Here is a 27,738-nt window from a genome sequence, read left to right as displayed (position 1 = left end):
TACATACAATATTCTGGAAGGTTTTCAAACATTTGCAGCTTTTGGTCTAGAACATAGTAAAATTAACAAGTTATCCACTCTTTACAGTTATTTTAATACCTAAATATTAATAGCACCATATTCTGCAGTGAAATGATAAAGCTGAACCCAATCTCAAGAGGATTTATGAAAGTCAATGAGAAAATGCGCTGCAGCTGTAAAAATTATTTATTTCTAAAATGGAGTGCACTACCTGGTTTGAGGACATATGTTCCATCTTTAGGTACATATTAAAATGTGATGCACCCATTGTGGACGCACATTTTAATATGCACCTGCAGATGAGACCGGGTAGTGTTTTCCTATTTAGAAACAACAAATTTTTATAGCCGTAGCGGAATTTATCGTTGACAGTGAGTAATAGTTGTGGATGTTCGGTGAAGAGAAACTTGTAGATTTCAACTTTGTATCTTCAAATTTCAGACGACATAAAACTTGAGATTATTAAGGGTACAGGGACGACAGGAAACATAGTTCAGAAGTATTACCTGAAGTTTTACTCAGAAAATCGCACAAGCTTTATTTACTAGAAGACAGAATCGAAACTTGAACAGCATGTTCTTTAAACTTTTGTCTACTTCCGAAAAAATCAGGGAGTAAACACGAGGCGTATTCGGAAAGTAAGATCCAATTTGGAGTGAAATGGAAAGCACAGTGAAAATTCAATGGAGCTTTGTACAGACGTGGTGGACTGTGTCTCTAGAATGCCCGTCGATCGCTTCACGTCGCTCTTCTGAGGTCCGAGGGCACAGTGAGCACGTAGAGAGGCGTAGCACATTAGTGTCTCCCGCTAAGTATGAGGACCTGGTGAGAGATTTAGCCCGAAGCTATGCAGTCAACAAAACAACTGTCATACGGCTCCTTCTTCATGACAGTCCCTGGTGGCATTTGGTAGGTACAACGCAGATACTCCTGCAGCGTTTTCGATGTGGAGTATTTGATCACCCACCATACAGGCCAGCTTGGCTCCCTCAGACGTTCGTCTCTACTGACATGAACCGCTGGCTACGGTGACAACATTTTGGCACAAACAACGATAGGCAGTCCAGCGTAGAGGATTGACAGAAAGCACAGGCGACAGCCTTCTGCGACGAGGGTACTGGAAAGTTTGTACAACGCTACGACAAATGCATAAGTCGGAGCTGCGCCTATTTAGAGAGGTAGCTCGAATGTGTGGCTAACAGCTCTAAGGTGAACGGGGGTGATCTGTTATACTGTTATTCTGCGCAACTGATTAATCTGAGATGTACCCTTTACCCTGTGGCTCCTGCAAGATGCAATTTCTAGCCACCCACACTACTACAGAAATCAGACAGACGCTCCTAAAGTTCTAAAGAGAAAGCACTGAAAAACTTTCAGCAATAAATATCTTCTGGAATTGTCCTCTGTAAGGAAATGTCACAAAAATTCACAAAATTTCTTACGTAACTAGTGGGATACTTGGGTACTGGAGTAGTGCTAGTTAGTGTAAGAAAAACATGAAACTAACGAAAGTTATTATTTATTTTGCAAAATTCTGAGAAATCACAATGACACATTTAGTTATGAATTGAACAAATTATATCCTGGTTCTTTTCGGAATGTGAAGTTACCTTTCAAGGTTTGTTAACTTGGCAGAATGGTTGAGAGGCGCGCCTACTCAACTTGAATAATTATCCTTTAGAATGTTGTTAGGTACAGTAGAGGCTGTCGCGTGTGAAATGCAGTGAAGTGTACTGTTATGGAGGAAATATGGGGCTCGCAATAGATGTAGCGCACACTACTGTAAGCTGCGATGACTGCTGTCTGCGCCGCTCGCTGCTGACAAATAACGTAACTCTCGTTCTATCTGGATTGACCTTCGCCAATCAAACTCTCCCTATGCCTTGATGAAGGACTCCTATTCACCCCTAGTCTAACTATTGGCGTGGTACACCGGTCAGGTAACCTGTTCACCGTGATGCCACTCAAAATTCGCTCACAGACGTTTAACTATAACTTTGTCCGTTCACACCGCACAATAAGTGTGTCGGCCAACACAGTGAACAACGCTTAATTACAAGGACTCAGTATAGAGTAGCACTTCGATTCGCTCTCGACAGAGGTGCTCTCCCAGTGAAGTACTGAGGAGAGACTTGTTCCTCGTTCTTTCGAGTACACGTACGAGCGCGCACGCTCTCGTTACGTGTTCTCGCTCCAAGAGCGCCTCTCCACGCCAGACGTGAAGGGGTATATCTTTCGGTCTCTTCCATTATTCCTTCAGTTCAAGGCGTCAGAAATATCGTCTGCCAATCAGCATTGCTCTTCTAAAACGGGAGAATGACGTTTCGTTTAAGGCGACCAATCTGGAAACTTGTAGCTTTGGCGTTTGGCTTTTGCTGTCTCCCTGTGAAAATCTTTGAAACTGCGTGCTATGTGTAAAGAATGCGTAGGCTGGCCGCTCCCACACAATGTAGTGGAATTTGTTTTTAAGCCGAACACGGGTTGTTCCCCCCTTTCCACTCGGGCCCACGCTGTCCGCTACGGGCGGTCACCGGCCGACATGGGCTGGGTCGTCGTCTGGAGGGCCTGGCGTCCCGTTTTGCGGCCTCTCTCCCCAACTAAAAGTCTCTGTGACAGTCGTGTCTGGAATGTATGTGTGCACGCCAGCCTCGAGTATTTCAACCACGGTGTGCTCACTTGTCAATTGCATATCGTTTATATGAATTGATACAGCATTGACTTTGTCTTATTGATTTTGGGTTCGAATGAAGGGTCTTGATGTGTGGAACATGATTGTGAGGGCGGAACATGTAAGCAATGAAGGTTAGGAGACCGTGACGTTTTACACAGTTGCAAATAAAAAAATTTTGATTTTCACAGTGGATTCCATTTCACGATCGATCAGGCCTTACTTTCCGAACAGCCCTCGTATACTCTCAATTGGGAGAGTTAATACAACTCTATTATGACAAAAAGGTGCCTTCCCAGCACATCTGGTGCACTAGCGAGTCGATATGCGGGTGATGCGTTGGTATTTTTCACCAAGGGTATTTAGACAACCTTTCACCAAGGGTATTTAGACAACCTTTCACCAAGGGTATTTAGACAACCCTGGAAGAGCACTGAGGGACAGTATGTTGCAATCGGTCAGCGAGTGGGTATTAAATCTGATGGAGCCTCGCGATATGTGTAAGAAAAACATTTAAGTTATCACGAGAGACGTTCTGACGATACTTGATTCATATAGTATGCAACTGAACTTTATGTTAACAATAGACAATTATTTGCTTTATCCGTTCTGGTTAAGCGAGTGTTTGTTTGGGATTAGTATCCAAAAGCCATGTGGCTAGTGGGACGTTAAAGTTACCATTTTTCAGGTGAGCTAAACTACACTGCCGGAAAAAAGTTAGTACACTTAGAAAGACGACGTAGATTTTGACACATGTGAGACACTCATGTAGTGATAATGGTTTCCAGGTAGTGCGCCAACAGATAGCGTAGTGGCATAGCTACCAGAGCACCATCTGTGCCTACCCTTTAATAGGGAATGCTGGCAGCCAGAAGCCTCGGAGTAGTGCAAACGTATGAAGCAAGCAGGCAACCATGCCACGGAGACGAACTACTGCTATCTAACAGCCAGCTGAAAGAGATTGAAAGCGGTCAAATTGTGGCCTCCCGAGAGCTGGGGTAGTCCTTCAGGAGAATGGCCACACAAGTTGGAAGTGCGGCGCCAGTTATGCAACTGAGCTGGTATCGGTGGCCGCGTGAAAATTCTCACACTCGTAGACGAAGTTCTGGACGTATAGGCAGCAAAGATTCCTGCAAGGATCGTCGTGTTGTGAGGACAGCAACAGCAAATCGTACAGCTACCACAGCACAGACAAGAGAGATTGTGAGCCCAGACGTGTAAACACGAACTATTGCGAACTGCTTATTAGCAGTGGGACTACGTGCGCACACACCACTAGCCCGTCTTCCACTCACGCATCGACGCGCACAGCACGACTGTTACCGTCAGGGGATCACTTACAAGGGAACCTCCCCATCGCACCCCCTTCAGATTTAGTTATAAGTTGGCACAGTGGATAGGCCTTGAAAAACTGAACTCAGATCAATTGAGATAACAGGAAGAAGTTGTGTAGAACTGTGAAAAAATAAGCAAAATATACAAACTGAGCAGTTTATGGGCAGATATGCAACATCAAGGAGATTGTGAACGCGAGAGCGCTGTGGTCTCGTGGTAACGTGAGCAGCTGCGGAACGAAAAGTCCTTGGTTCAAATCTTCCATCGAGTGTAAAGTTTAATTTCTTATTTTCAGTTTATGAGACAAACTCTTATGTTTTCATCACTTTTTGGGAGTGATTATCACATCCACAAGAAAACCTAAATCGGGCAAGGTAGAAGAATCTTTTTACCCATTCGCCAAGTGTACAAGTTAGGTGGGTCGACAACATGTTCCTGTCATGTGACGCCCATGCCGTCACCAGTGTCGTATAGAATATATCAGATGTGTTTTCCTGTGGAGGAATCGGTTGACCTATTAACTTTGCGATCAAATGTTTTCGGTTCCCATTGGAGACGCACGTCCTTTGGTCTACTAATCGCACGGTTTTGCGATGCGGTCGCAAAACACAGACACTAAACTTATTACGGTGAACAGAGACGCCAATGAACGAACAGACAAATAATAACTATGCAAAAATAAAGAAGGTAAAATTTTCACTCGAGGGAAGACTTGAACCAAGGACCTCTCGTTCTGCAGCTGCTCACGCCACCACGGGGCCACGGCGCTCCTGAGCTCATATTGTCCATGATGTTGCCTATATGGCCTATGGACTACTCAGTTTGTATATTTTGCTTATTTTTTCACAGTTCCACACAACTTCTTCCTGTTTTCTCAATTGATCTGTGTTCAGTTTACCAAGGCTTATCCACTGTGCCAACTTATAACTAAATCTGAGGGGGGTGCGATGGGGAGGTTCCCTTGTTAGAACGGCGCGACGTGGTCTTCAGCGACGAAAGGAGATCCTGCCTGCACGTAAGTGATGGTAGTTGGCGCATATGACGTAGACCTGGTGAGTGCCGTCTCGTAGAGTGCATTTGTCGAAGATACATTGGCTCCACCCCAAGCCTTATGGTCTCGCGTGCGATAAGCTACAACTTTTTTTCACCTTCGGTGTTTTTCATGGGCACGCTAATGAATGGTCGCTACGTGCAGGAATATTTTTAGACTTAAACGAATCGTGGGGAAATAAGAGAAAACAAGTGAAATAGTGAGGACTAATAATAATCTGTGTGATGACTTGACTGGATGTCATCTTTAATGAACTTGAACGTTACGAGCGGAGGCAAGACATCCAGACATCCACTCGCTGCAGTTGCCGCCGCCGTTGAGTGCTGTGGGAACCGTAGATGTGTGTCAGCGCGGGGCTGCGTGGAATGGCGAGAGGCAGCGGGCCATCGACTGCAGTAGGTGATATCAGCGCAAGCTCCCACAGTGGCATAAATTAAGTTCTGACCAACTGGGCAGAATGGAGTTTAGGAAAAAGGGTAATTTAAACATAAAGCTAGAGCCGAAAATATCAGATCACGGAAGTGAACAATTTCTTGATTTAGGTTCAAACGGTTCAAATGGCTCTGATCACTATGCGACTTAACTTCTGAGGTCATCAGCCGCATAGAACTTAGAACTAATTAAACCTAACTAACCTAAGGACATCACACACATCCATGCCCGAGGCAGGATTCGAACCTGCGACCGTAACGGTCGCTCGGCTCCAGACAGTAGCGCCTAAACCGCACGGCCACTCCGGCCGACTCTTGATTTAGGATTACCGCCAAGACAAATAATGCAGGAAACTCAGCTGCAAATGGTTCGAATGCAAAGTTTAGACGCGGGAGTGCCAGACTGGCACCCAACTACTATACTCTAAAATCCAGACTAAAATGAAGTAATAACGAATTAAAATTTAAAATGGCTGCGTTAATGATGAATTAAAATCAGAAATGAATAATTTGAACGTTAAAATGGAATCCAATAATTAAAGAAGGAATTAAAATCTGAAATGATTTGGCGGAGTCGAGATACGAAGAAAAAACTGATTTAACTACAAGCTGCATTGTTGAGTTAGAAACAGAAGTAGGGAACAGATTAAAGGCAGAGATCAGTGGAGTTTGTAAAGAACGTATAAAGGATAATATTTGTTATAGAGAGAATAACAGAAAGAATGGACCTAATGTCCGAACCTCGCTATCAGAGATAGACAGAAGTCGATAGTGAAGTCATTATTTGTCACAAAGACATTTCGAAGATAGAGACTGATTGTACACATAAACTGAAACAATAAGATAAAAAAATTTCTCCTGGAGGAGAGTGTAGATAAATGGTGGCTGAAAAAATAGATGTGTGATCTGATAAAAGTGGGAGTAAAGTGTAATTAGTAGAAAATTAGATGGAAGATTTTAGCAGTAATATAACTACATGAAAGAGAAAGTAGCTTCTTGTAGTTTGCCTAACAGCTCTGTGCATTCATCGTGCAGTTTCTGTACCTGATGCACCAGACAAGCTTAACGACGAGGTGATTTTAATGAGAACTACTGCAGTTATTATCGGTTATGATCCCTCGTGAGTTGACAACATCTTCGAAAGTAAAACTAACGTTAAAATGACTACTTTAGGTATCAGTGCTGTTTCTGACATTAACAAGTATAAGAAAGATTTTTCGATTCCATTTTTAGGCTCCCTTTTCGAACCCATTTTTAGGCTCTATTTCTTATAGAATTCGTCGTCTCTCGTTAAAAAATATGGATGAAAAGTTGCCTTTTCTGCTAAAAATAACTTACAGAAAGATCTTATTCACACTCTCAAGTCCACAGTTTCTCCTACAAATACTTATTTGTAAAATCACTTGTGATACGTGCCCTGTTTGTTAAACAGGACAAACTGGAAGGTCTTTCAATGTCAGACATAAGGAACATTTGTGGGGAAAAAGAGGCACTAATGTACATAAATCCACTTTTGCTGATAATCTGTTAATTTACGGTCACAAACCGAAAAGTCTTGAAGAAATTTACATCTTACATAGGGAAAAGAAAAGTCAAAGGGTCTACGTTTTCGAAGAGCTAGAAATTTTCAAACATATTTCTAAGAACGATGGCCTCATTCTCAACGAACAGTTACAATTACGTAACAAAATTTTTTTCGCTGGCTTTTATCCACTATTCGCGGATTTTTGATTCCTTTATTTTTTACTATATTTCCTGCCTGTAGACCCGAAACATGTTTTTCTTCAAATGTATATAGATGTGTCCTACTAACGTTTCCATGATGCAGATGTTTTTGGACTGTGCAGCTGTTTGTGTAAATATTCTACAATACTCTGTACTTTACGTAATGCGCGTTTCAGTAAAGCCTAATAGATGGCTCTTAGTTATACTTCATTTAGTTGACTAATTACTATTTTCAAAAATACATCAAGCTCTCATACTCTGAATTTTATTTTTTAATAATTAATTGTTTTTTAATTCGATTATTTCCGTAATAATTTGTCACATGGGCATATGTTACTGCCCGCCGCAGACAGACGGCTAAACTTGTGTCGTGTTTTCGTAATAGCAATGTAAGCCACTCTCAAAATCGTGCTGGGTGATTTTAATGTACAACTTGGAAGAGAAGACATGTTGCAGCCCATAAGTGGAGCCCACAGTAAACATGGATCCACTAATGCTAATGTAATAAGATTGATCCTCTTTGCAGCCTCCCGGAATATGATAGTGGGAGCTACCAAGTTTCCCCATAAGGAGATATACAAGGGCACATGGAAGTCACCTGTGGTAGAACGATTAATCAAACTGATCACGTACTGATAGACCAGAGAGATAAATCTAACTTGTTGGATGTTCGAAGCATTCGTGGCCCTAATGTGGATTTAGATCATTTTCTTGTAATGGCCAAGATAAGAGCAAAGATATCAAATTCTCAAAAAGAAAGACATACTAGAAAGACATACTAGGAAAGACATACTAGGAAAGACCGGTACAATATTGGAGAACTGCAATTAACAAAAACTTACAAATTGCACTGTCAGAAAGTTTCTCAGGCCCTGGAACAAGAGCAAGAACAACGAACAATGCGAGACAGTAATGACACAGAGCAAAAATGACTAACTATAAAAAGAGCTATAAACATTTCAGCTAAGGAAACAGTAGGGATGGAGAGAAAATCAATAAGGCCCACATGGTTTGATGAAGAGTGTAAGAGTGACTGAAGAAAAGAACACTGCTTACCAAAAGACACTACAGGCGAACTGCACAAGAAGCTTGTTGGAGGATTATCGAGAGAAAAGGAGGTTCGAAAAGATGACATATCGCCGAAAGAAAAGGGAATGGACTAAGGCTGAAATAGAATGTATGGAATTGTCCAAGAAGAAGAATGAAACAATACTAGAAGAAAATTTGCTCCAATAACCAGCTTGATTATAGATGAAGAAGGAAACATAATAAGTGAGAGTAAACAGACTCTGCAAAGATGGCGAAAATACTTTAATGACCTGCTAAATCGAGAGATAGGGCAAGAAGAGGATATCTCTAATGATTGTGAGCAAGGATTGTATGTTTGTCCCATACATAAAAAAGGGACCGAATGGAGTGTAGAAACTACTGTGGAATCACCCGCCTGAACCTGCGTACAAGCAGTTACGAAATATTATTTTTGATCGGCTACTCCCACAGGTGGATAAAGTAACTGGAATATACCAAAGCGGATTTCGACAAGGAAGGTCAACAATAGACCAGATTTTTCAACCTGCGTCAAAATTTGGAGAAAACTGTTGAATATAGAATTGGAACACATCAACTATTTATTGGCTTTAAGGCTGCATACGACAGCGTCAATAGCAACCAGTTGCTTCGTGCCTTACAGGAGGTAGGGATACATGGAAAATTTCTGAGAATAGTTAAAATGAACCTCTTTGCTTATGTTATCATACACATCCACCTGCCTCAGCTTTCGCTATTAAATAAGAAACATTCTTTATAATCAACACATTCAGAAATACTCTGGAAGTGAGAGAATGCTTCCTGTGGCTTATGTCATTGAATCAGAATTTTTGCTTTTTCTGAGTATTGCCTGATTAGTTGAAACAAAAAGTTCGTTAGCACGAAGTACAGAACCACAAGTGACATGTTTGAAATGCTCGGCTAACAAAGAACTATTTGAAGCTTTGACAGGAAGACTGAACGCCGAGAATAAAACAGTATCGAGTCCACAACTAGTCTCTTGAGTGTAGGTTTGTCTTTGGATTCCAGAACTACTGAACCCGAAAAACCGGAAATAAAACTGCATAGCGCATGTAAGGGAACAGTACCCTTACAAGTCTGCACATAACATCACTGACTTCAACAGTGCACAGTGGGGTGCGCAACGAACAATGAGGGGTTGTAAGTCAGCTACGTCGGGAGTAAGGGCAGCTGTGAACTAGTCATAGTGTACCTAAGCGGTTCTCGTGTATGGCTCAAAGTATCACGAACTAAAGTGTAATGTTCGACGTCAGTTTGATTTAAAGTGAATTCGTTTGAATAGACCGCGTATTACCTTCATGGATTTACTGATTTGTGTAGACAGAGAATCTGATTCTTTATAATTAAGATTATTGCTCAACAAAGCTATGCGTCACTGCAGGCAGAAATAATGTCAAATCATCGTAGACATAACACTGCCCATATTGTATGTGAAGATTTATCGTTTCAGATTGTCATTAGAAAATTATACATGACAATTCCTATGTCAGACTGTGATTTCATCACAATCTTCAGATACGTCGGAGAACACAATACAGGAACATGATGAGTGCATGAGCTATTCACGACGGTGGCGCTTCGTATCAGACTGAAATCGACACTGTTTAGGAGTGATTAGGAAAGGAACTGTGAACAGTGTTAATTAACCTTAACTTCGCGAAGGAACTTTTAAATTACGCATAGGTGTCAATTACAACGAACCGTAACTATTGTGAATGTTGCTACAATGGCAGACCCAGAGCGACACGGTGGTGGTACTATTAATGAAGAAGAACAATTTGACGATTCAGTTAATGTAGATCAAGATTTTGGACTTACACTTAATGTAACAGGAGATAGTGGTGTGTTAGTTTAGATTCGGCAGTTTACAGTTCAAAACTGGCGGTCAGTTAGGAAGCGAGTACAAATCTTGTTGGCAATGATTTAATATTGCAGATATTAAAAGAAACGAGTCAAGAAAATACAGAAGAATAGCACATTACACATAGTTCTCGACGACCGTGTGATGCACTGCGTGATTTTTCCACAATGTGACCAAACAGAGAATTTGGAATGTCTTTTACAAAAGTTCAAAGAAGTCAAATACTTAAATAGTCACGACCTTATAAGTAATTACTTGCAACTATTGTCTTATGAAGGTAGTAGGAAATACACAATATTTCGCATGCCAGAAGATTTTACTAATTTAAGACAATGCCTTGCAGTCTGTCAATATCACCAGCGGCCTTTACGAGAGCATTAGATGACGTGTTAGGAGAAGATTTTTTTCTAACATGTAACACTCTACAAGGACGATATTTTGTTTAGTACTGTGAAAAACACTTAGAAATTATTGGTCATGTGCTAGAAGCCTTGCCAATAGCTTGAATCGCAGTCAACCTGGATAAATAAAGATTCACCAAGTAGCAAATTAAATTCCGTGAATATGTAATTTCTTCTCGTGGAACTGAACCCAGTCCAACGAAAATGTGGGCAGCGGGAAATTTTTCAGTGCCAAAATGCTGTAAGTAACCGAAATGTTTTCTCGGTTTCTGCAGTTTCTGTTATGCTGGAGCCAAGGTAGACGCTGAGGGCCGGCAACCCATCTTACACCACAGAGGACGAGATTGTCTATGTCCAAGGCATACCAAAAGCACCATGGTAAACACCGGCTATTTACATACAAGGTAATGGAAACAGACATTCCGAGCACTACTTGCTGCAGGGGGAGCTCGAGCCACGGCCTGCAGGAAGTATCACTACGCCAAAACCTGATTGGCTGGAGAAAGCTATTTAGGGGCTAGAACCAGCCCTGAAGTTCAGTTCACTACGTATGCGGACCCCGTGTAGTTCGGCCACTGAAGATTACGTCTTCGTCTCAGAATTGGACTTTTACTCGTGTGTATGTGTTACCACAAACCTTTGTCGAAAATTAGAAGTGAACTTTTGTTTGTCTCAATTAGGCGACTTTTACTGGCATCGTTATTGTTACCTTTCGTTTGTTGTTCAGTCATCAACCTTGTAAACTTACGTCAATAAAAGTTGTGTTTGTGAAAAATTGCGAACTGTCAGTCACAACAGTTTCTGTTATCGTTTTCTTCTTGGATGTTGTCGGTCTCCTACTGTACTTATGACTTTTAAAGAGCGATACCACGTGTAAATGGAATAAGGAACATCAAGAAGCATTTGAATTGATTAAAGAACGATTGTGGGAGGCACCGATACTTCATCATCCTGACTTGAGTCGCGATTTCTATCTTGGTAGTGATTCCAGTGATTATGCTCTTGGCAAGAACTGTCTCAGTTGAATGAAGTTAACGGAGACATAGAACATCAAAGCGTTGTATTAGCGAGTTGTGCATTTATTGACTGGAAAAGAAATATACAATCACATAATGAGGAGCACTCGCAATTCTGCGAGGTTTTGAAAAGTTTCGCTTTTACCTGTTGCGAAGACTGATCATAAGGCACTTTCATTCTTACTAAATTGCAATCTAATGCACAATAAACTAACTCGCTGGGCGTTATCAATTCATGATATAGATTTTGAGATTCAGTACTACAAGGACAGCAAAATGTGTTTATAGATTCTGAGAGGCACCCACATACCTTGCTCATACTGTGGCATCAAGCAGTCAGGCCTGCAAGATGAGTGGTCTGCCAAGCGAGTGGATTCATTCTTATTTATCGAGTAACATGAACTCTTCTACTCACAATTAAGTTACAAATTATCCTCCGGTATGAATAATACGCAACGGAAACTCACATCTGACTATCAGTAATTTACAGAACTCTGACTGTTCACTACGCACTGGCAATACCACATTTTCCTTGTTTTTTTATTTTTTTTATTTAACGGCTTTTATCAACACGTGGCCATCGCACTGAATATAAGTGGCGCACACATTATAAATTCTGGATATCATGACAACATACAATTCGAAGGAAAAGGCCACCAATCTTTCTCTTTTCACTGTCTTATTTATTCCGATAAATTCTATAACCTAAACACACAAATTCTATAACCTACAAGAATAACACATGAGAAATTCCGGCCAGTGGGCATGGCTTTACATTTATGAATCTCTATCTTATGGTCTCGTAATTATTTAACGCTACAGTGCACTTTCTGGATAGGATGGTGGATCTTTTATTATTTCTCACACTTCGACTCTCACATCATCATCACGAAACTTTCCTCCAGACCGAGCAGTACAAAAGGAACACGCATAACCCACTACCTCTGACACTACCTTGCTGCTCTCCCATGCAAACCACACATACTTAAATTACATGACATACACCACACTACAACATGAAATGCAACACAGGGAATAGTCACAACATTATCACTTTCAGCTTTCTCACTTCAATTAATATTTATCCCAGCTTCACACGACACTGCCCCACTTCGTAATTCCACTTTCCTACTATGAACTCTGGAGATATATGCACGTCTTCCTGTGCAATGCAAGCCAAGTGGCGTTGCTGGATAGATGGCTGACTCACCTTGTTTCTCTCTCAGAGTATTATAGATTGAATCAAGCGTCACATGGAAACATATCTCGCAAAGTAATGTTAAGAACATATTCATCACACACACGAGTCCTCAACTGATACCATGGACGAGTACTTCTCTTTATCCTTTGTCTCATACACCGATTGAGACTCACACAGTACTCACCATGTGGAAGTACTCGCCTCTAATTTCAAGTCCTGCACACACTATTTCTTAAATATTTCAACTTGTAGTACACACGCTAGTAATTCAGCTTAACTTAAGCACACGGAAGTATTTCAACTTATTGCTACAAGTGGTTTTATTGTGACCGTTGGTCACTTCCGAAGATTACTACGATCGCATTAATATTACCTGCCTGACATTTAATTCTCCCCACAAAAGTTCCTGAAATAGAGAAATTATTATTTCAAACTACTCTTAAATATTCCACATCCATACCATGTCTCCACTCTTTTGTCATTACGGAGCCCACCTAAGACAGCTCTTAACAGCACAAGATCCAGCGGCAGAGTGCTGAAACATGGCCGTTCTTCAGGTCCTCTCGCACCTCTGCTGAAGTGGGGGAGCACCTTGCTACCGTATTGGTCAGCCACATTTCAGGCGCTCAAAGCTCAGGTAAATTTCATGTCTTTGGTCCCACCAAAGGTGGCCAAAGGATCGTCTCAAAGATGATCATATATTCACATTCACTATCTGCGGTTAGCAGACGACCATACATTCATTCATTTCACAGATATCACCAAACTGGATGTAGGGATTTATTTTGTGGGAATGCACATGTGATCAATTAAATAAATAAATTGTCATTCTTTCCCACACTGGTATCCGGCTTCGCTGTATTAATTGAAATTGAGTTATTTTACAAAAAAATGTGTTGTTCTGACAAAAATAATGAAGTTTGTTGTACCTATTTTCAATGTCGGCGGTACTGTACCCTTTCACCACCGGCTACCCATGCAGATAAAAATGGCACGGTACTATCCTTGCAATGCGAGGGTATTTCCGAACATTTTTTTTAAGAAAGCTGTATTAGAACAAACGTAGCAAGTCATAAAAATAACCAGGAGGAGACCTTAGCCCCTGGTGACCTCAAATACACGACCAATTGCTGTTACTTTACCAAATTATTGACACAGTTGTTGCATTATTGTACTCTCCACAATCCGGAGTAACGTACACATACAAATTTACAACAATCCACATGACAAATAAAACATTATATCATACAAATAAAAATAATTTTGAGATAAAAATTTTCTTAGTTACTGGGATCTTCGTTATTTTTATGAGTAATCCATACTTCACTAATTCGATAACAAATAAAAAAATACTAATTGTACTCATGAAATTTTCAATAGCTCACCGTCCAAACACAGAACAAGTAATCTGACATTCATAAATTGCATTGTAATAATCTTTACACGGCAATGTCTAAATACAAAACAAAATCAACAAAAGGAAAAAATAATTGCCTACACTAGGTCCATGTATAATGTCAGGCTCCATACCATTACTCTAAAATATACATCAAACGTACAGAGAAATAAAACTGAGACGAGAAACAATGATATATACCACAAGTTACATACTGGTTACGTAATATAGTTCATCTAAGACATTATGTCATACCTCATTAACTATCATCACTTAAGCAATTGCCACCACTACTCGACTGTGAGTTTAATCTTATCCTTGTCCACCAGTACAAATACCTGCTGCTGAGCTAGTCAGTCCATCAACTTTGATCAATACACGCAATAAATAGTTAGCAATAAGTGCTTGAATCCACCAGTAGCTCTCGTATCTTACTCTACTGCTGATTTCTCTGTTGTTACACATTTAGACGACAAGAACTTGCATTTCGACTAGCCTTCGTTACACTTTAATGTGAAATATCACCACTGTGATAATGCAAATAAGTGGCTTCAGTCAACACACCAACAAGATTATTACTGTCCACGACATCAAAATGCATCAGTTAATTCCGATATTTGTTGTGCAATGCAAACTTTTGTCCCCCGTGACAACCTTACTGACCAATGCAACAAGAGCCGCTATGTTAGTATTACGTCACTGGCTAATAATTAAAGCATCATTGTACCAAATATTCTAATAAACATGCTACATGAACTTGATAACCCAGGACAAACAAAAAAAAACACTAACTATTCTAAACACAAATGTTACTGAAATACAATTACACTTGCTGTCCCTTCAGGAATGAAACATATAAAAAAATTTTCACAATTACAAGTACAAATACATTATTCCCTATCTTGCGAGTCACACGGAATCATTTCATTCTGTGATTTTCTTGGGATCAAAAAAGTTGCTGACAGGTTCCCTTAGAAACACTGTCTCGGTGTCAAAGCTCTTCCATGGTTACCCGGACGAAAGTCTTTGGGTCACTCAAATTGGCATTTTGAACATGCACTGAAGAGTAAACTGTATCTCACATTAAACACAAATGTCATAGTCACTCTCAGAGTACCATCCACACGAATCTGGTCGTCCAGAAATGGCCCTACAACTACTATTACCCACGGTTCTGTCCTTTCAGTTCATGGTGTAATTAAAAGTCGTAAGTTCCAACAAACAGTACTTATTCCCGCACCAATTAAAGAAATGTCTCCTACTACAAATGCAAATGTCAATGTCCCACTTCAGTTTCTTGCGTTCATACAATAATTAGTCACCAAACGACAACTGTCCTCTTTAAGTATACCAAGCGTCCCACCTGCAATTCACAAAGCACACTTAACAAGTCACTGCCAAAAGTTTATGGATCCCACCGTTCAGTGGTCAAGACAAAACAAAACAATCGTCCTGTCTGCTAAAGACAAAATCTTTTCCACCACTCACAACGTGGAAACACCAGTCCTTCACTGTCCACCTTATGGAGACATACGAGCAGTCATCTTGTTTCACAGCTTCACAGTCCAGTACTAGTTAATAGTTGCTGGTAAAAAATGCCCGCCGGACTCTGCCGCGCGTCATTCATTCTGCCGTGGCGCTGCCGCGCGAGTCGTTGAGTAGAAGAAACCACCCGCTGCTGCCTCTGCGGGATACTTTCCCTAGTCGTAAGGGTGGCGGAACTTATGAATGGCCAGTGGTACGTACGTGTCGCCCCAGGCCGTTGACCTGCTGTAGTGGGCGCGTGGAGTGTACCTCAACCGGCAGTGGAGTGGGGAGTGCCGCGGCTCTGTCGCCTCTCCCATGGCGACGTCAGCTTGGCCTCGCTAGCGGTATGGGCGCGTTCTGCGTAGCACCTCAGGGCTACGGCACCCAATCAGTCAGACCCTTCCGTGCATCTTGCAACATTACAGACAAAAGGATATTCTTAAATTATTTAAATACTCATTGATTACATGTATGATCTATTAGATACATTGGTGATAAAAGAATCTTTGTTCTAAAAAACATAAAATTATACACCCTAGTTTTCTACACATACAACATCAACATTTATCCCTTTTCTATATACAGCCCACACTTGTGCTATTGATTGTACCTGTCGTCCCTCATACAAAACATGAAAGTGTAAAAAAGAAAACAAAAGGAATAAGAAACAATCTATACAGCTCATAATTACAATATCAAATAGTAGACTACTCTAACATCCTATCACAGTGAAAATATTAGAAGCTTGTGATTCTAAAACTACAATATACAATGAACCTTTGCGCTTGTGACAGACTGAAATTAATGCCCCTTGAAAGTGTTCTAACAAAAAAATAAGAAATAATCTACACAATTACCTACCACATGTTATTAAATAGTAAACTACTTTAACATCCTAACACAATAAACATTTTAGAAACTGATTACTCTAAATCTACAACATACAATGCACCGTTGTGCATGTGACAGACTGAAATTAGTATCTCTTTATATATTTTACCTTTTTATTATATATAACAACATTTCTAGGACATGTATGAACCATCCACATGATGTCAGATCCTGACCTGCCATCGAGGTTCATCCAAATCAAACAATAAAGCACAATAATGTTTTAGTTATGGATCGGTAGCATCCCCTTTACAGGAGTGTGCGCATTGATCACACTACTCTACGACTCTCACTCACCAGACATCACATTTTCCTTCTCATTCAATCCATTAATACACTAACAGAATAGGTCTAGAAGTCAGCTAACCTTAACACCACCACACTCACGACAACATACCATACCTTTGCTCCCTTATACTCAACCACATAACACATGAAGCTGTTTCGGAGATAGCATTCCAGTCTCCGAATTCGTCCTTTCACTCTGGCACCTCTCTCCATCGGCTTACCTCTGCATTCACTTTACCGATTATTCATCCTGCTAAATATCAACTTAGAATTGCGACATTTTATCTAAGAACCAAAAATACACAAATTATTCATCCTGCAAAATAACGGTACACATTCTTGGTACCGTTTTTATTAGTTGTACTAGTACCAGGCTTCAACAACAACAAAAAATATTTTTTGTTTTTCATGTTTCAAATGTTATGGTAAGAATTAGATTTACACTTATATTACATCTTACGTCAGTATTCCACAACGTTCACCACCTGGATCTCATACTCCCTTTATGTCCCTTCACGTTGTGCAGTTGTCCTCATCTCTTCATTCGTATTTCGGCTCTCCGTCCGTCCATTACTCCATCATTTCCTGGTCTTCCTTCGCCATTCGCATCAATCTCGATTGCAGCATACCCAGGCCTCTCTGTAACATACATCTAAGACATCTCCACATTATTAGTTCTCCTCACCTTTATTTACCACTGTTTCATCATGTTGAATCTCTCTTTATTAATCACACTGCTTCACGTCGCTTCTCTCCTTAAATATCACCTTTATCCACTACTATTTATCACGTCGCTTCTCTATCTACCATCTTTATCCACTCATTAATCATCACGTCGTTTCTGCTTGATCCTTATTCATATGACAAAAAATACGTACATACACCACTCTGACGACTCCTGTTCATGACTCATTCGACCAGTCTATTCCGTCATACTTCCTGAAATCCCGCCTGAAAATTCTTATGTTCGATTTGACCCTGCACAACGTTACACACCACAAATAAATACACTGACTATCTACCATAACTTGCCTACTTTCGATCTACCCTTACCTTTTCCATAATTTGATGTTAGAAATGTGATGAAGCCCACACGATTGTTTTCCCTTGATCGTCTCAATCAGTACAGCATTTTCATGGACAATCCGCCTCACTCTGAATGGTCCACTATACACAGCAAAGAATTTGCTAGTTAGGAATCTGTGCTTACATGAAAATTAAATGTGTGCAGAGAATATACAAGCTGGGAGAAATGGGCAGCCCAAGTGTTAGAAACTTAGATGCTAGTGGCCTCTTTCCCTAACACCAGATTCCGAACAACCATACCCAGCACTTCATTATAACTGTCACCACGACAATGACATACTATAGATCAGATGGCATCTAATTTAAAAACTTCGATCACATTACTGATGTTACCGGTAACAGCAGTATAAACGTACTCTATTCGATACTGATCACAATGTTGACTTTTTACATTACGTGTTAAGTACCTGCAGTAGTCAAATCGCACTAATTAAACTGGACTCATTGGCATTATTACATAACATTTTAGCAACTGGTTTCTTTGAGGAAACAGTCCTTTTACTTCACTGTTCGAAAAAAAAATTTGCAAATTTTGCTCTGAGAGACCAGCCTAACAGATGCCATTACTGGTGTTTTATTCTCTGATCAGAAGTAAGGTATTTGCATTCCTACATATCAGTAGAGTATGTCTCCTACCTAGACAATTCTCAGTGCTAGCGGCATGTGTTTTAAGCCAAGATGCTAAGGCCTGATATGTTGGATTAGTTTCTCCTATCCATCAATCCATTATGACAAGAATGAAATGCCAGGATTCCATGCTCTCCTGTCATTCTGATAGTTTCTGCCGTTCCTATCCCCGACACTGTCTGACCTATGAGTCGTGTCTCCGTCCACGATGTTGCTCTCATTACCCAATTCTTGTAACAAGTGCTGAAATGATGCAGAATCGTCTAAGCCTCTGTCTGCTATCGCTATTTCTCTGTGCAATTTCACTGGCAACTTCGTTATACAGATCCTAATGAACTCCCCAGGTTCGTATGGCACATCCAAATACCTATTTCGTCTCAGCATTTCCTGATAGCACGACACTGGACCTCTTATACCACCTTCGTTACAATTTGGCATCATCAATATGCTTTGCTTAACCTGGTCCTGCTTACTTTTCGACCAGAATTCATTTAAAAACTTGTCACAAAATATCTTGTAGCTACTACAGTCTTTAATAACTTCCTGCATTTTCGCTCTAGCCTCGTCCCTCAAATGATTACACACAAACTTCATTTTGAGGAGCGGTCCCCACGATGAAGGTTATGAATCTTGAAATTGAGACAGCCACAGGCATGGATGTTGGTAATTATCAGGATCCGGAAAACAAGTGTACGTTTGTACCGACACGAAGTGCCTCCTACATTCTTCTTCCGCATTTATGTTTTCCGACCTTGGACTATACCCAGTTGGGTTTGCCACCTGTTTTATCCGACACAACCGTTCTTCTAACTCTCTGAGTTCGTCTTCCTCTTTCTGCCTATTTTCGTTTTTTGAATTTATCTCACTCTCCCTCTGCAGTCTACCTGGTGGTGTTTCACCTTCGCTTCTGCACGCTAATTGCAACTGTGCTAGTTCTTCCCTATGTTTCCTATTTGTTTCTAATTGTGCCTTTTTAAACTGTAATAGTGATTGTATCTCCTCCTGGTTGGCATAAACCTCTCGCTGCGTACTGTCAGAGCCTGTTTCGCCTCTTATACTGATCTTTTCTACATCTGCGCTAATCGTATTCATTCTGACCACTACCTCCGCAACTTCATCCCTGTGTTTATTTAGCGCCACTTCCTGCCAGGTGACTTGAGCTTCCACGCTGTCTAATGCCCCTTGTTTATCTGCAAATAAGTCCTCCACTATCTCTTTGATTCGCTCATCCGGCAACACGTCCCTACGTTCTGTAATATCGCTCTCTATTGCACTTATTGGTACCTCCAAATTATTGGCTTTTTCTTTCACGGCATCACATACTTGCTTCAACGCATCCAGATTTCTTTCTCCCTCATCTAACCGATTATTAACTGTGGACAGACGCTCATCGATAACCGTGTGTAGCTTCCTCATTGCCTCTTTATTTCCATTATCCATTGCCTCCAATCTTTCCTTACTATCTTTATCCATCGCTTCCAATCCTTCCTTAGACTCCAAAATGGTTCAAATGGCTCTGAGCACTATGGGACTCAACTGCTGAGGCCATTAGTCCCCTAGAACTTAGAACTAGTTAAACCTAACTAACCTAAGGACATCACAAACATCCATGCCCGAGGCAGGATTCGAACCTGCGAACATAGCGGTCTTGCGGTTCCAGACTGCAGCGCCTTTAACCGCACGGCCACTTCGGCCGGCCTTAGACTCCCTATCTCTTTCCTTATTAGCTTTATCCATCGCTTCCAATCTTTCCTTACTATCTTTATCCATCGCTTCCAATCTTTCCTTACTATCTTTATCCATCGCTTCCAATCTTTCCTTATTATCTCTATCCATCCTCTGTATAAACTGCAGTAGCACATTGTCATTGGCTACTTTCGACGTGCTCACCTAGTTCGCCTGAGAAACCGTAGCTTCGCTAAGGGTAGCTGCACTTTCATTGCATACCTGACCTAGTCCCGTCGTCGGGAAAATCCCCCGATTGTGGACAAAGCCCGACGCTTAAAGCATCACCTAGCCGCGGTCCGCTGAACAATTGAGCCCCTTCTGAGTGTTTGCCGTTCTCACTCATTAACCCAAGGTCGACACCTACTTCCTGCTGCACTGCTACGTTCACCCCAGAATCACTATTCAACATGGTGACTACACTTTTCGACTGCGACCTAGTTACTACGGACATTACGCAAAAAAAATTATACAACGATCTTCCAGCCTTGGACTACGTAGCAACTGATTACATAAAAAAATTAAAGATCCTCACCAATACAGAAAAAAATTGCAAACAAAAAAATTTTACTCCTTAGCGCTATCACAATATATTCCATCAAAAAAAATCTTAACAGCAAACCCTAACACCAAAATATCCTGGCAGAGTCGAAATTATGAGAGGCACCTACATGCCTTGCTCATACTGTGGCATCAAGCAGTCAGGCCTGCAAGATGAGTGGTCTGCCATGCGAGTGGATTCATTCTTATTTATCGAGTAACATGAACTCTCGTACTCACAATTAAGTTACAAATTACCCTCCTGTGTGAATAATACGCAACGGAAACGCACATCTGACTATCAGTAATTTACAGTACTCTGATTGTTCACTACGCACTGGCAATACAACATTTTCCTTTTTTTTTTTTTTTTTTTTTTATTTAACGACTTTTATCAACACGTGGACATCGCACTGAATATGAGTGGCGCACACATTATAAATTCTGGATATCATGACAACATACAATTCGAAGGAAAAGGCCACCAATCTTTCTCTTTTCACTGTCTTATTTATTCCGATAAATTCTATAACCTAAACACACAAATTCTATAACCTACAAGAATAACACATGAGAAATTCCGGCCAGTGGGCATGGCTTTACATTGGTGAATCTCTATCTTATGGTCTCGTAATTATTTAACGCTACAGTGCACTTTCTGGATAGGATGGTGGATCTTTTATTATTTCTCACACTTCGACTCTCACATCATCATCACGAAACTTTCCTCCAGACCGAGCAGTACAAAAGGAACACGCATAACCCACTACCTCTGAAACTACCTTGCTACTCTCCCATGCAAACCACACATACTTAAATTACATGACATACACCACACTACAACATGAAATGCAACACAGGGAATAGTCACAACATTATCACTTTCAGCTTTCTCACTTCAATTAATATTTATCCCAGCTTCACACGACACTGCCCCACTTCGTAATTCCACTTTCCTACTATGAACTCTGGAGATATATGCACGTCTTCCTGTGCAATGCAAGCCAAGTGGCGTTGCTGGATAGATGGCTGACTCACCTTGTTTCTCTCTCAGAGTATTATAGTTTGAATCAAGCGTCACATGGAAACATATCTCGCAAAGTAATGTTAAGAACATATTCATCACACACACGAGTCCTCAACTGATACCATGGACGAGTACTTCTCTTTATCCTTTGTCTCATACACCGATTGAGACTCACACAGTACTCACCATGTGGAAGTACTCGCCTCTAATTTCAAGTCCTGCACACACTATTTCTTAAAATTTCAACTTGTAGTACACACGCTAGTAATTCAGCTTAACTTAAGCACACGGAAGTATTTCAACTTACTGCTTCACGTGGTTTTATTGTGACCGTTGGTCACTTCCGAAGATTACTACGATCGCATTAATATTACCTGCCTGACATTTAATTCACCCCACAAAAGTTCCTGAAATAGAGAAATTATTATTTCAAACTACTCTTAAATATTCCACATCCATACCATGTCTCCACTCTTTTGTCATTACGGAGCCCACCTAAGACAGCTCTTAACAGCACAAGATCCAGCGGCAGAGTGCTGAAACATGGCCATTCTTCAGGTCCTCTCGCACCTCTGCCGAAGTGGGGGGAGCACCTTGCTACCGTATTGGTCAGCCACATTTCAGGCGCTCAAAGCTCAGGATAATTTCATCTCTTTGGTCCCACCAAAGGTGGCCAAAGGATCGTCTCCAAGATGATCATATATTCACATTCACTATCTGCGGTTAGCAGACGACCATACATTCATTCATTTCACAGATATCACCAAACTGGATGTAGGGATTTATTTTGTGGGAATGCACATGTGATCAATTAAATAAATAAATTGTCATTCTTTCCCACTCTGGTATCCGGCTTCGCTGTATTAATTGAAATTGAGTTATTTTACAAAAAAATGTGTTATTCTGACAAAAATAATGAAGTTTGTTGTACCTATTCTCAATGTCAGGCGGTACTGTACCCTTTCAATTCTATTTCAAAGTTCTCAGAGGAACGTGAATCCATTAATGTTACGCATCCCAGGCACAAGGCAAAGAGAATTTTTTTCATGAGAGGTGTAGAAAGCCAGTGTTCTGTAAGAAAGATACTATGTAATATCAAACAGAGTTCGGTTCCATCGTATATTTGTGCTATTTTGTGTTTTACTATTGCTGCTCGCGTTGGTCGAGATCCAATGACTGTTAGAAAAATATGGAATCGGTGGGTTAAGGAGGGTAATACGGAACACCGTGCTGGATCCCAACGGCTCGTATCACTAGCAGTCGAGATGACAGACATCTTATCTGCATGGCTGTAACGGATCGTGCAGCCACGTCTCGATCCCTGAGTCAACAGATGGGGACGTTTGCAAGGCAACAACCATCTCCACGAACAGTTCGACGACGTTTGCAGCAGCATGGACTATCAGCTCGGAGACCATGGCTGCGGTTGGCCTTGACGCTGCATCACAGACAGGAGCGCCTGTGATGGTGTACTCAACGACGAACCTGGGTGCACGAATGGCAAAACGTCATTTTTTCGGATGAATCCAGGTTCTGTTTACAGCATCATGATGGTCGCATCCGTGTTTGGCGACATCGCGGTGAATGCACATTGAAAGCGTGTATTCGTCATCGCCATACTGGCGTAACACCCGGGGTGATGGTATGGGGTGCTATTGGTTACACGTCTCGGTCACCTCTTGTTCGCATTGATGGCACTTTGAACAGTGGACGTTACTTTTCAGATGTGTTACGACCCGTGGCTCTACCCTTCATTCGATCCCTGCGAATTCCTACATTTCAGCACGACCGCATGTTGAAGGTCCTGTACGGGCCTTCCTGGATACAGAAAATGTTCAACTACTGCTCTGGCCAGCACATTCTCCAGATCTCTCATCAATTGAAAACGTCTGGTCAATGGTGGCCGAGCAACTGGCTCGTCCGAATACTCCAGTCACTACTCTTGATGAACTGTGGTATCGTGTTGAAGCTGCATGGGGAGCTGTAATTGTATACGCCATCCAAGCTCTGTTTGACTCAATGCCCAAGCATATCAAGGCCGTTATTAGGGCCAGAGGTGGTTGTTCTGGGTACTGATTTCTTAGGATCTATGCACCCAAATTGCTTGAAAATGCAATCACATGTCAGTTATAGTATAATATATTTGTCCAATGAGTACCCGTTTATCATCTGCATTTCTTCATGTTGTAGCAATTTTAATGGCCAGTAGTGTACAATAATACTTACTGGATGAGTAGTTTAGAAAGTCCTTACGAGTGGTGTCACTAAGTAAAAGTCGTTATAATTTAGGATTGAACGGCTATGATATACGGAAATTAGCTCTGATATCTAGATAAGAAATTAGCTTCAACGTTTAACTATGTACTGATAGTAGCCAAAAACGTAACCAGAATAACCGTTTGCGTCAGAGCGATTATTTTAAGGTCAAGTCCGTGCTTGTATCGGGAGCTTATCGGCAGCATGAAAAGAAGCCTCTTCACTAGTAGGACACTCTCGATGGTCACCATGTTGCGAGCACTTTTCATCGTGGCATGCCTGACGGCAGCATGCTTCGCGGCCCCCAGAGCCAGGGTAGCCTGGAGTAGAAGGGGCCACGGCCGCATCGTGAACGGCGAACCTGCCGTCATAACAGATTACCCCTGGGTACTCGCCATAGAGTTCCTGGTCAGGCAGTAGTGCGGCGGCTCCATAATCAGCACGACGTGGGCAATGTCTGCCGGCCACTGCTTCTATGACGACGTCAGCAAGATGTCGCTGCGGGCCGGATCGACAGTACGCGAGAGTGGCGGCGTCGTCTCCGGAATATCGACAGTCATTTACCACGAGAACTACGACAGCACCACTCTCGACAACGACATCGTTGTCGTGCAGGTAAGCTGACGTTTCGTCTATACATGGAGCATCAAATCTAGTGCACCAGTCCTTTTATCGAAAATGGTGCGGCTTGACACTGTAGATTAAATTACGTTTCACTTAAATCATTAACCAAAACAATGTTAGATGTAGCTGGGATTATACTGGAAAAAAACAGAAATTTTTGTGGATTTCAGTATGTCAACCCGGAAGATCATCAAAATTAATATGAACGAAACTTAGAGTTCGTCAGTTTTTTTTACATGTTGCTCCTAATGCTACCTAAAACGCATTTTACACAAAAAGGTCTTTACCGCACCGTTCTTGTGGGGAAATGGGCTGTTAGGTTGAGACTGAGATAACAAGTTAAACTATCATAGTTCCACTTTCGTGTACTGATTTAGAGCACTACCTCATTTCTAAACGCCACTGACTATACCTTGCCACGCACGCTTGAGGTGTAGCGCTTACATTTCTCGGTGATACTCCCTCTATGAAACATGTCGGCTCGTACAGGTTGTCCCATTTACTGAGACGAACCCAAATAATTTTGGGTCCAGAAACAAAATAAAACACGTGTCAAACAAATGTTGTTTAGATACCGGGAGGGAATGGGGAAATAACCACCATGACTCTACTTTTCTCAGTTTCGAAGCTGTCAACATCTGCCCGTGCTTTCTATACAAAGTGAACATGAATAAAATCGCCAAACTGCAGGGACGGGTTCCTGACTAGAAAGGCAGGAAAACAGATCCTATGAACATGTGTCCGGGAACGCATCGTTGCCACGGTAGATGGCTCTGACGAAAGACAGTTCCTCTGACCACATGCCGTATGTTATGTGTGTTTTGGAGGCTGTGTGTTGACGCCGCCTACTGTAAGCAGCAGAAGGGTCCGGTATTCTTGTCGGGAACAAGTCGAGATGGTGTTTGTGTACGGCAAAGCAGATGGAAACGGTAGAGAGGCAGCAGGGCTACACCAAAACAGGTACCCTCATAGACACCAACCACATCACACATTTGAAGCCCTTGTAGGGCGTTTGTGTGATCGTAGGTCCTTTCAGACAGGCGAACGTGTTGAGAGGCGGCGGAATGGGCGTACACCAGATTTGGGGGACCGGGTTCTACAGGATATTGAGACGAACCCTAGTTCAAATACCAGGCAAGTGGTCCACCAACATGTTGTAAGCCAAATTACGATTATGTGTATGCTGGCATGACTACTGCTGCTACCCCTATCACCTGCAACGAATGCAAGGATCATCATCAGCGGATTTCTCTCTATGGGAACGGTTTTGTTGATGGTTTTTGTACCAGACCATCACAGTTATGGGATTTCTGTCATTAGCAGTCCATAATTCGACGTGTCAACGCTTGCATCTCCTAAAGGCCACTTTGAACATATGTTGTGCCGTAGATGCTATGCACCTCTGTACTGTGTTCTGTGACTATTTGTTGTTGTTGCACGCACACCGTCAATTTTATGTTCATATGACATTTTTTCCTCCTTTTCCAATCAGGAGTCCTTTCCTCCTGCAGTTTGTCGCATTTATTAATGTTCAACCTATATAGATATAATTTTATTCCTTAATCCACTTCCTCTCCTGAAGACCTGTTCACAAAAGTTTCTCAGTGTACCCTTCACGCAAAACTAACATTGAATCTGCTGTACAAGCACACTGCACAGATATCCGACGTAACATAACTCGTCCATTTGCTGTAGTTGACAGTAAACAAATCGTAACACAGGGAAAACGCACACCAGTCACTCGGTCAGTTTAAGCTAAGGATGTTCAAATGTAATCAAGGATTCCTTTACCATACACAATGTATCACATAAATGTTAATGTACCGTACTACAAGTAACTGTATTGTTAATAAGACAACATTATTGCACAGCTTCAAGAAGAGGTAACCACGTGGTTGAAGGCGCAGGCGGCCGAATTTTACGACGAAGGAATTTCCAAGCTCGTCCATCGCTACGATAAGTGCCTTAATTTAAATGGCAACTATGTAGAAATGTAGTATTTAAGTGTGGCTTTCATTTGTATATAATTAAAAAAATTTCCAATACTTTATTTATGTTTAATTCCAAAACGTAATGTACTTTGTGGATAGCCCTCGTAGCATTTCCCCTTTCAGTCAGTGTAAAGTTATAGTCCTTGCGAAGACCTTGTCGTATTGTTCACAGCCTACAACACCATAAGCTGCCTACGGACGGGTACGAGGCTCCTGCCGGCCTTCGTGTCACAGCAGTCGGGTGGGGAATGCTGTCGACCGAGGTTTACCATGAGCCCGAGCAGCTGCAGAAAGTGGACCTCTACGTTGACGAAAACTGGATTTGCGGAGAGATATTGGCCGATGTTCTCCCAGTCACCGACAGCATGATGTGCGCCGGTGACATTAACAAGGGCGTCTGCTTCGGTGACTCCGGGGGCCCGCTACTGTATGGAGACGTGCAGGTCGGCATCACGTCCTGGGGGCAGGAGAGTTGCGAATACCCGCTGTCAGCGTTCACCGACATCGGCTTCCTGCGATCCTGGATCAGAAATGCCACTGGAGTGTAAGGCGCACTGCTGCCAAGTTTGCTCTTCTGTGATTAGAATGCACACCAGCTGACGAATGAGGGACGGCGACTTCGTGAGCGTACATTCTGTTATATGTATTCCCAAATAAACACTTTAAGCTATACTGCTCGAAATTTTACTTTTTTCTGTCCTCCGTTCGACGCGGACGGGCGGCACGAAACACCGCTTGTCGCGCGGGATTAGCCGAGCGGTCTTTGGCGCTGCAGTCGTGGACTGTGCGGCTGGTCCCGGCGGAGGTTCGAGTCCTCCCTCAGGCATGGGTGTGTGTGTTTGTCCTTGGGATAATTTAGCTTAAGTAGTGTCTAAGCATAGGGACTGATGACCTTAGCAGTTAAGTCCCATAAGATTTCACGCACATTTGAACATTTTTGAATCACCGCTTCTGTCAAGCCACACAGTTTGTAAATGCAACA

General features: G+C 41.7%; 1 protein-coding gene across 1 annotated transcript; it reads left to right on the top strand.

Moving 5' to 3' along the window:
• The first annotated feature begins 24,594 nt into the window (after nucleotides 1–24,594).
• LOC126204076 (trypsin Blo t 3-like) lies at nucleotides 24,595–27,304 on the top strand. Its single transcript, XM_049938496.1, has 2 exons — nucleotides 24,595–24,756; nucleotides 26,945–27,304. The coding sequence occupies exons 1-2, from the start codon at nucleotides 24,595–24,597 to the stop codon at nucleotides 27,302–27,304; spliced, it is 522 nt and encodes a 173-aa protein (XP_049794453.1).
• Nucleotides 27,305–27,738: the final 434 nt, after the last annotated feature.

This window comes from Schistocerca nitens, chromosome 9, assembly GCF_023898315.1.
Source record: "Schistocerca nitens isolate TAMUIC-IGC-003100 chromosome 9, iqSchNite1.1, whole genome shotgun sequence".
NCBI classification, from domain to species: Eukaryota; Metazoa; Arthropoda; class Insecta; order Orthoptera; family Acrididae; genus Schistocerca; species Schistocerca nitens.
The sequence above is the reverse complement of the archived record's forward strand: the minus strand, read 5'-3'. Positions and strand labels throughout refer to the sequence as shown.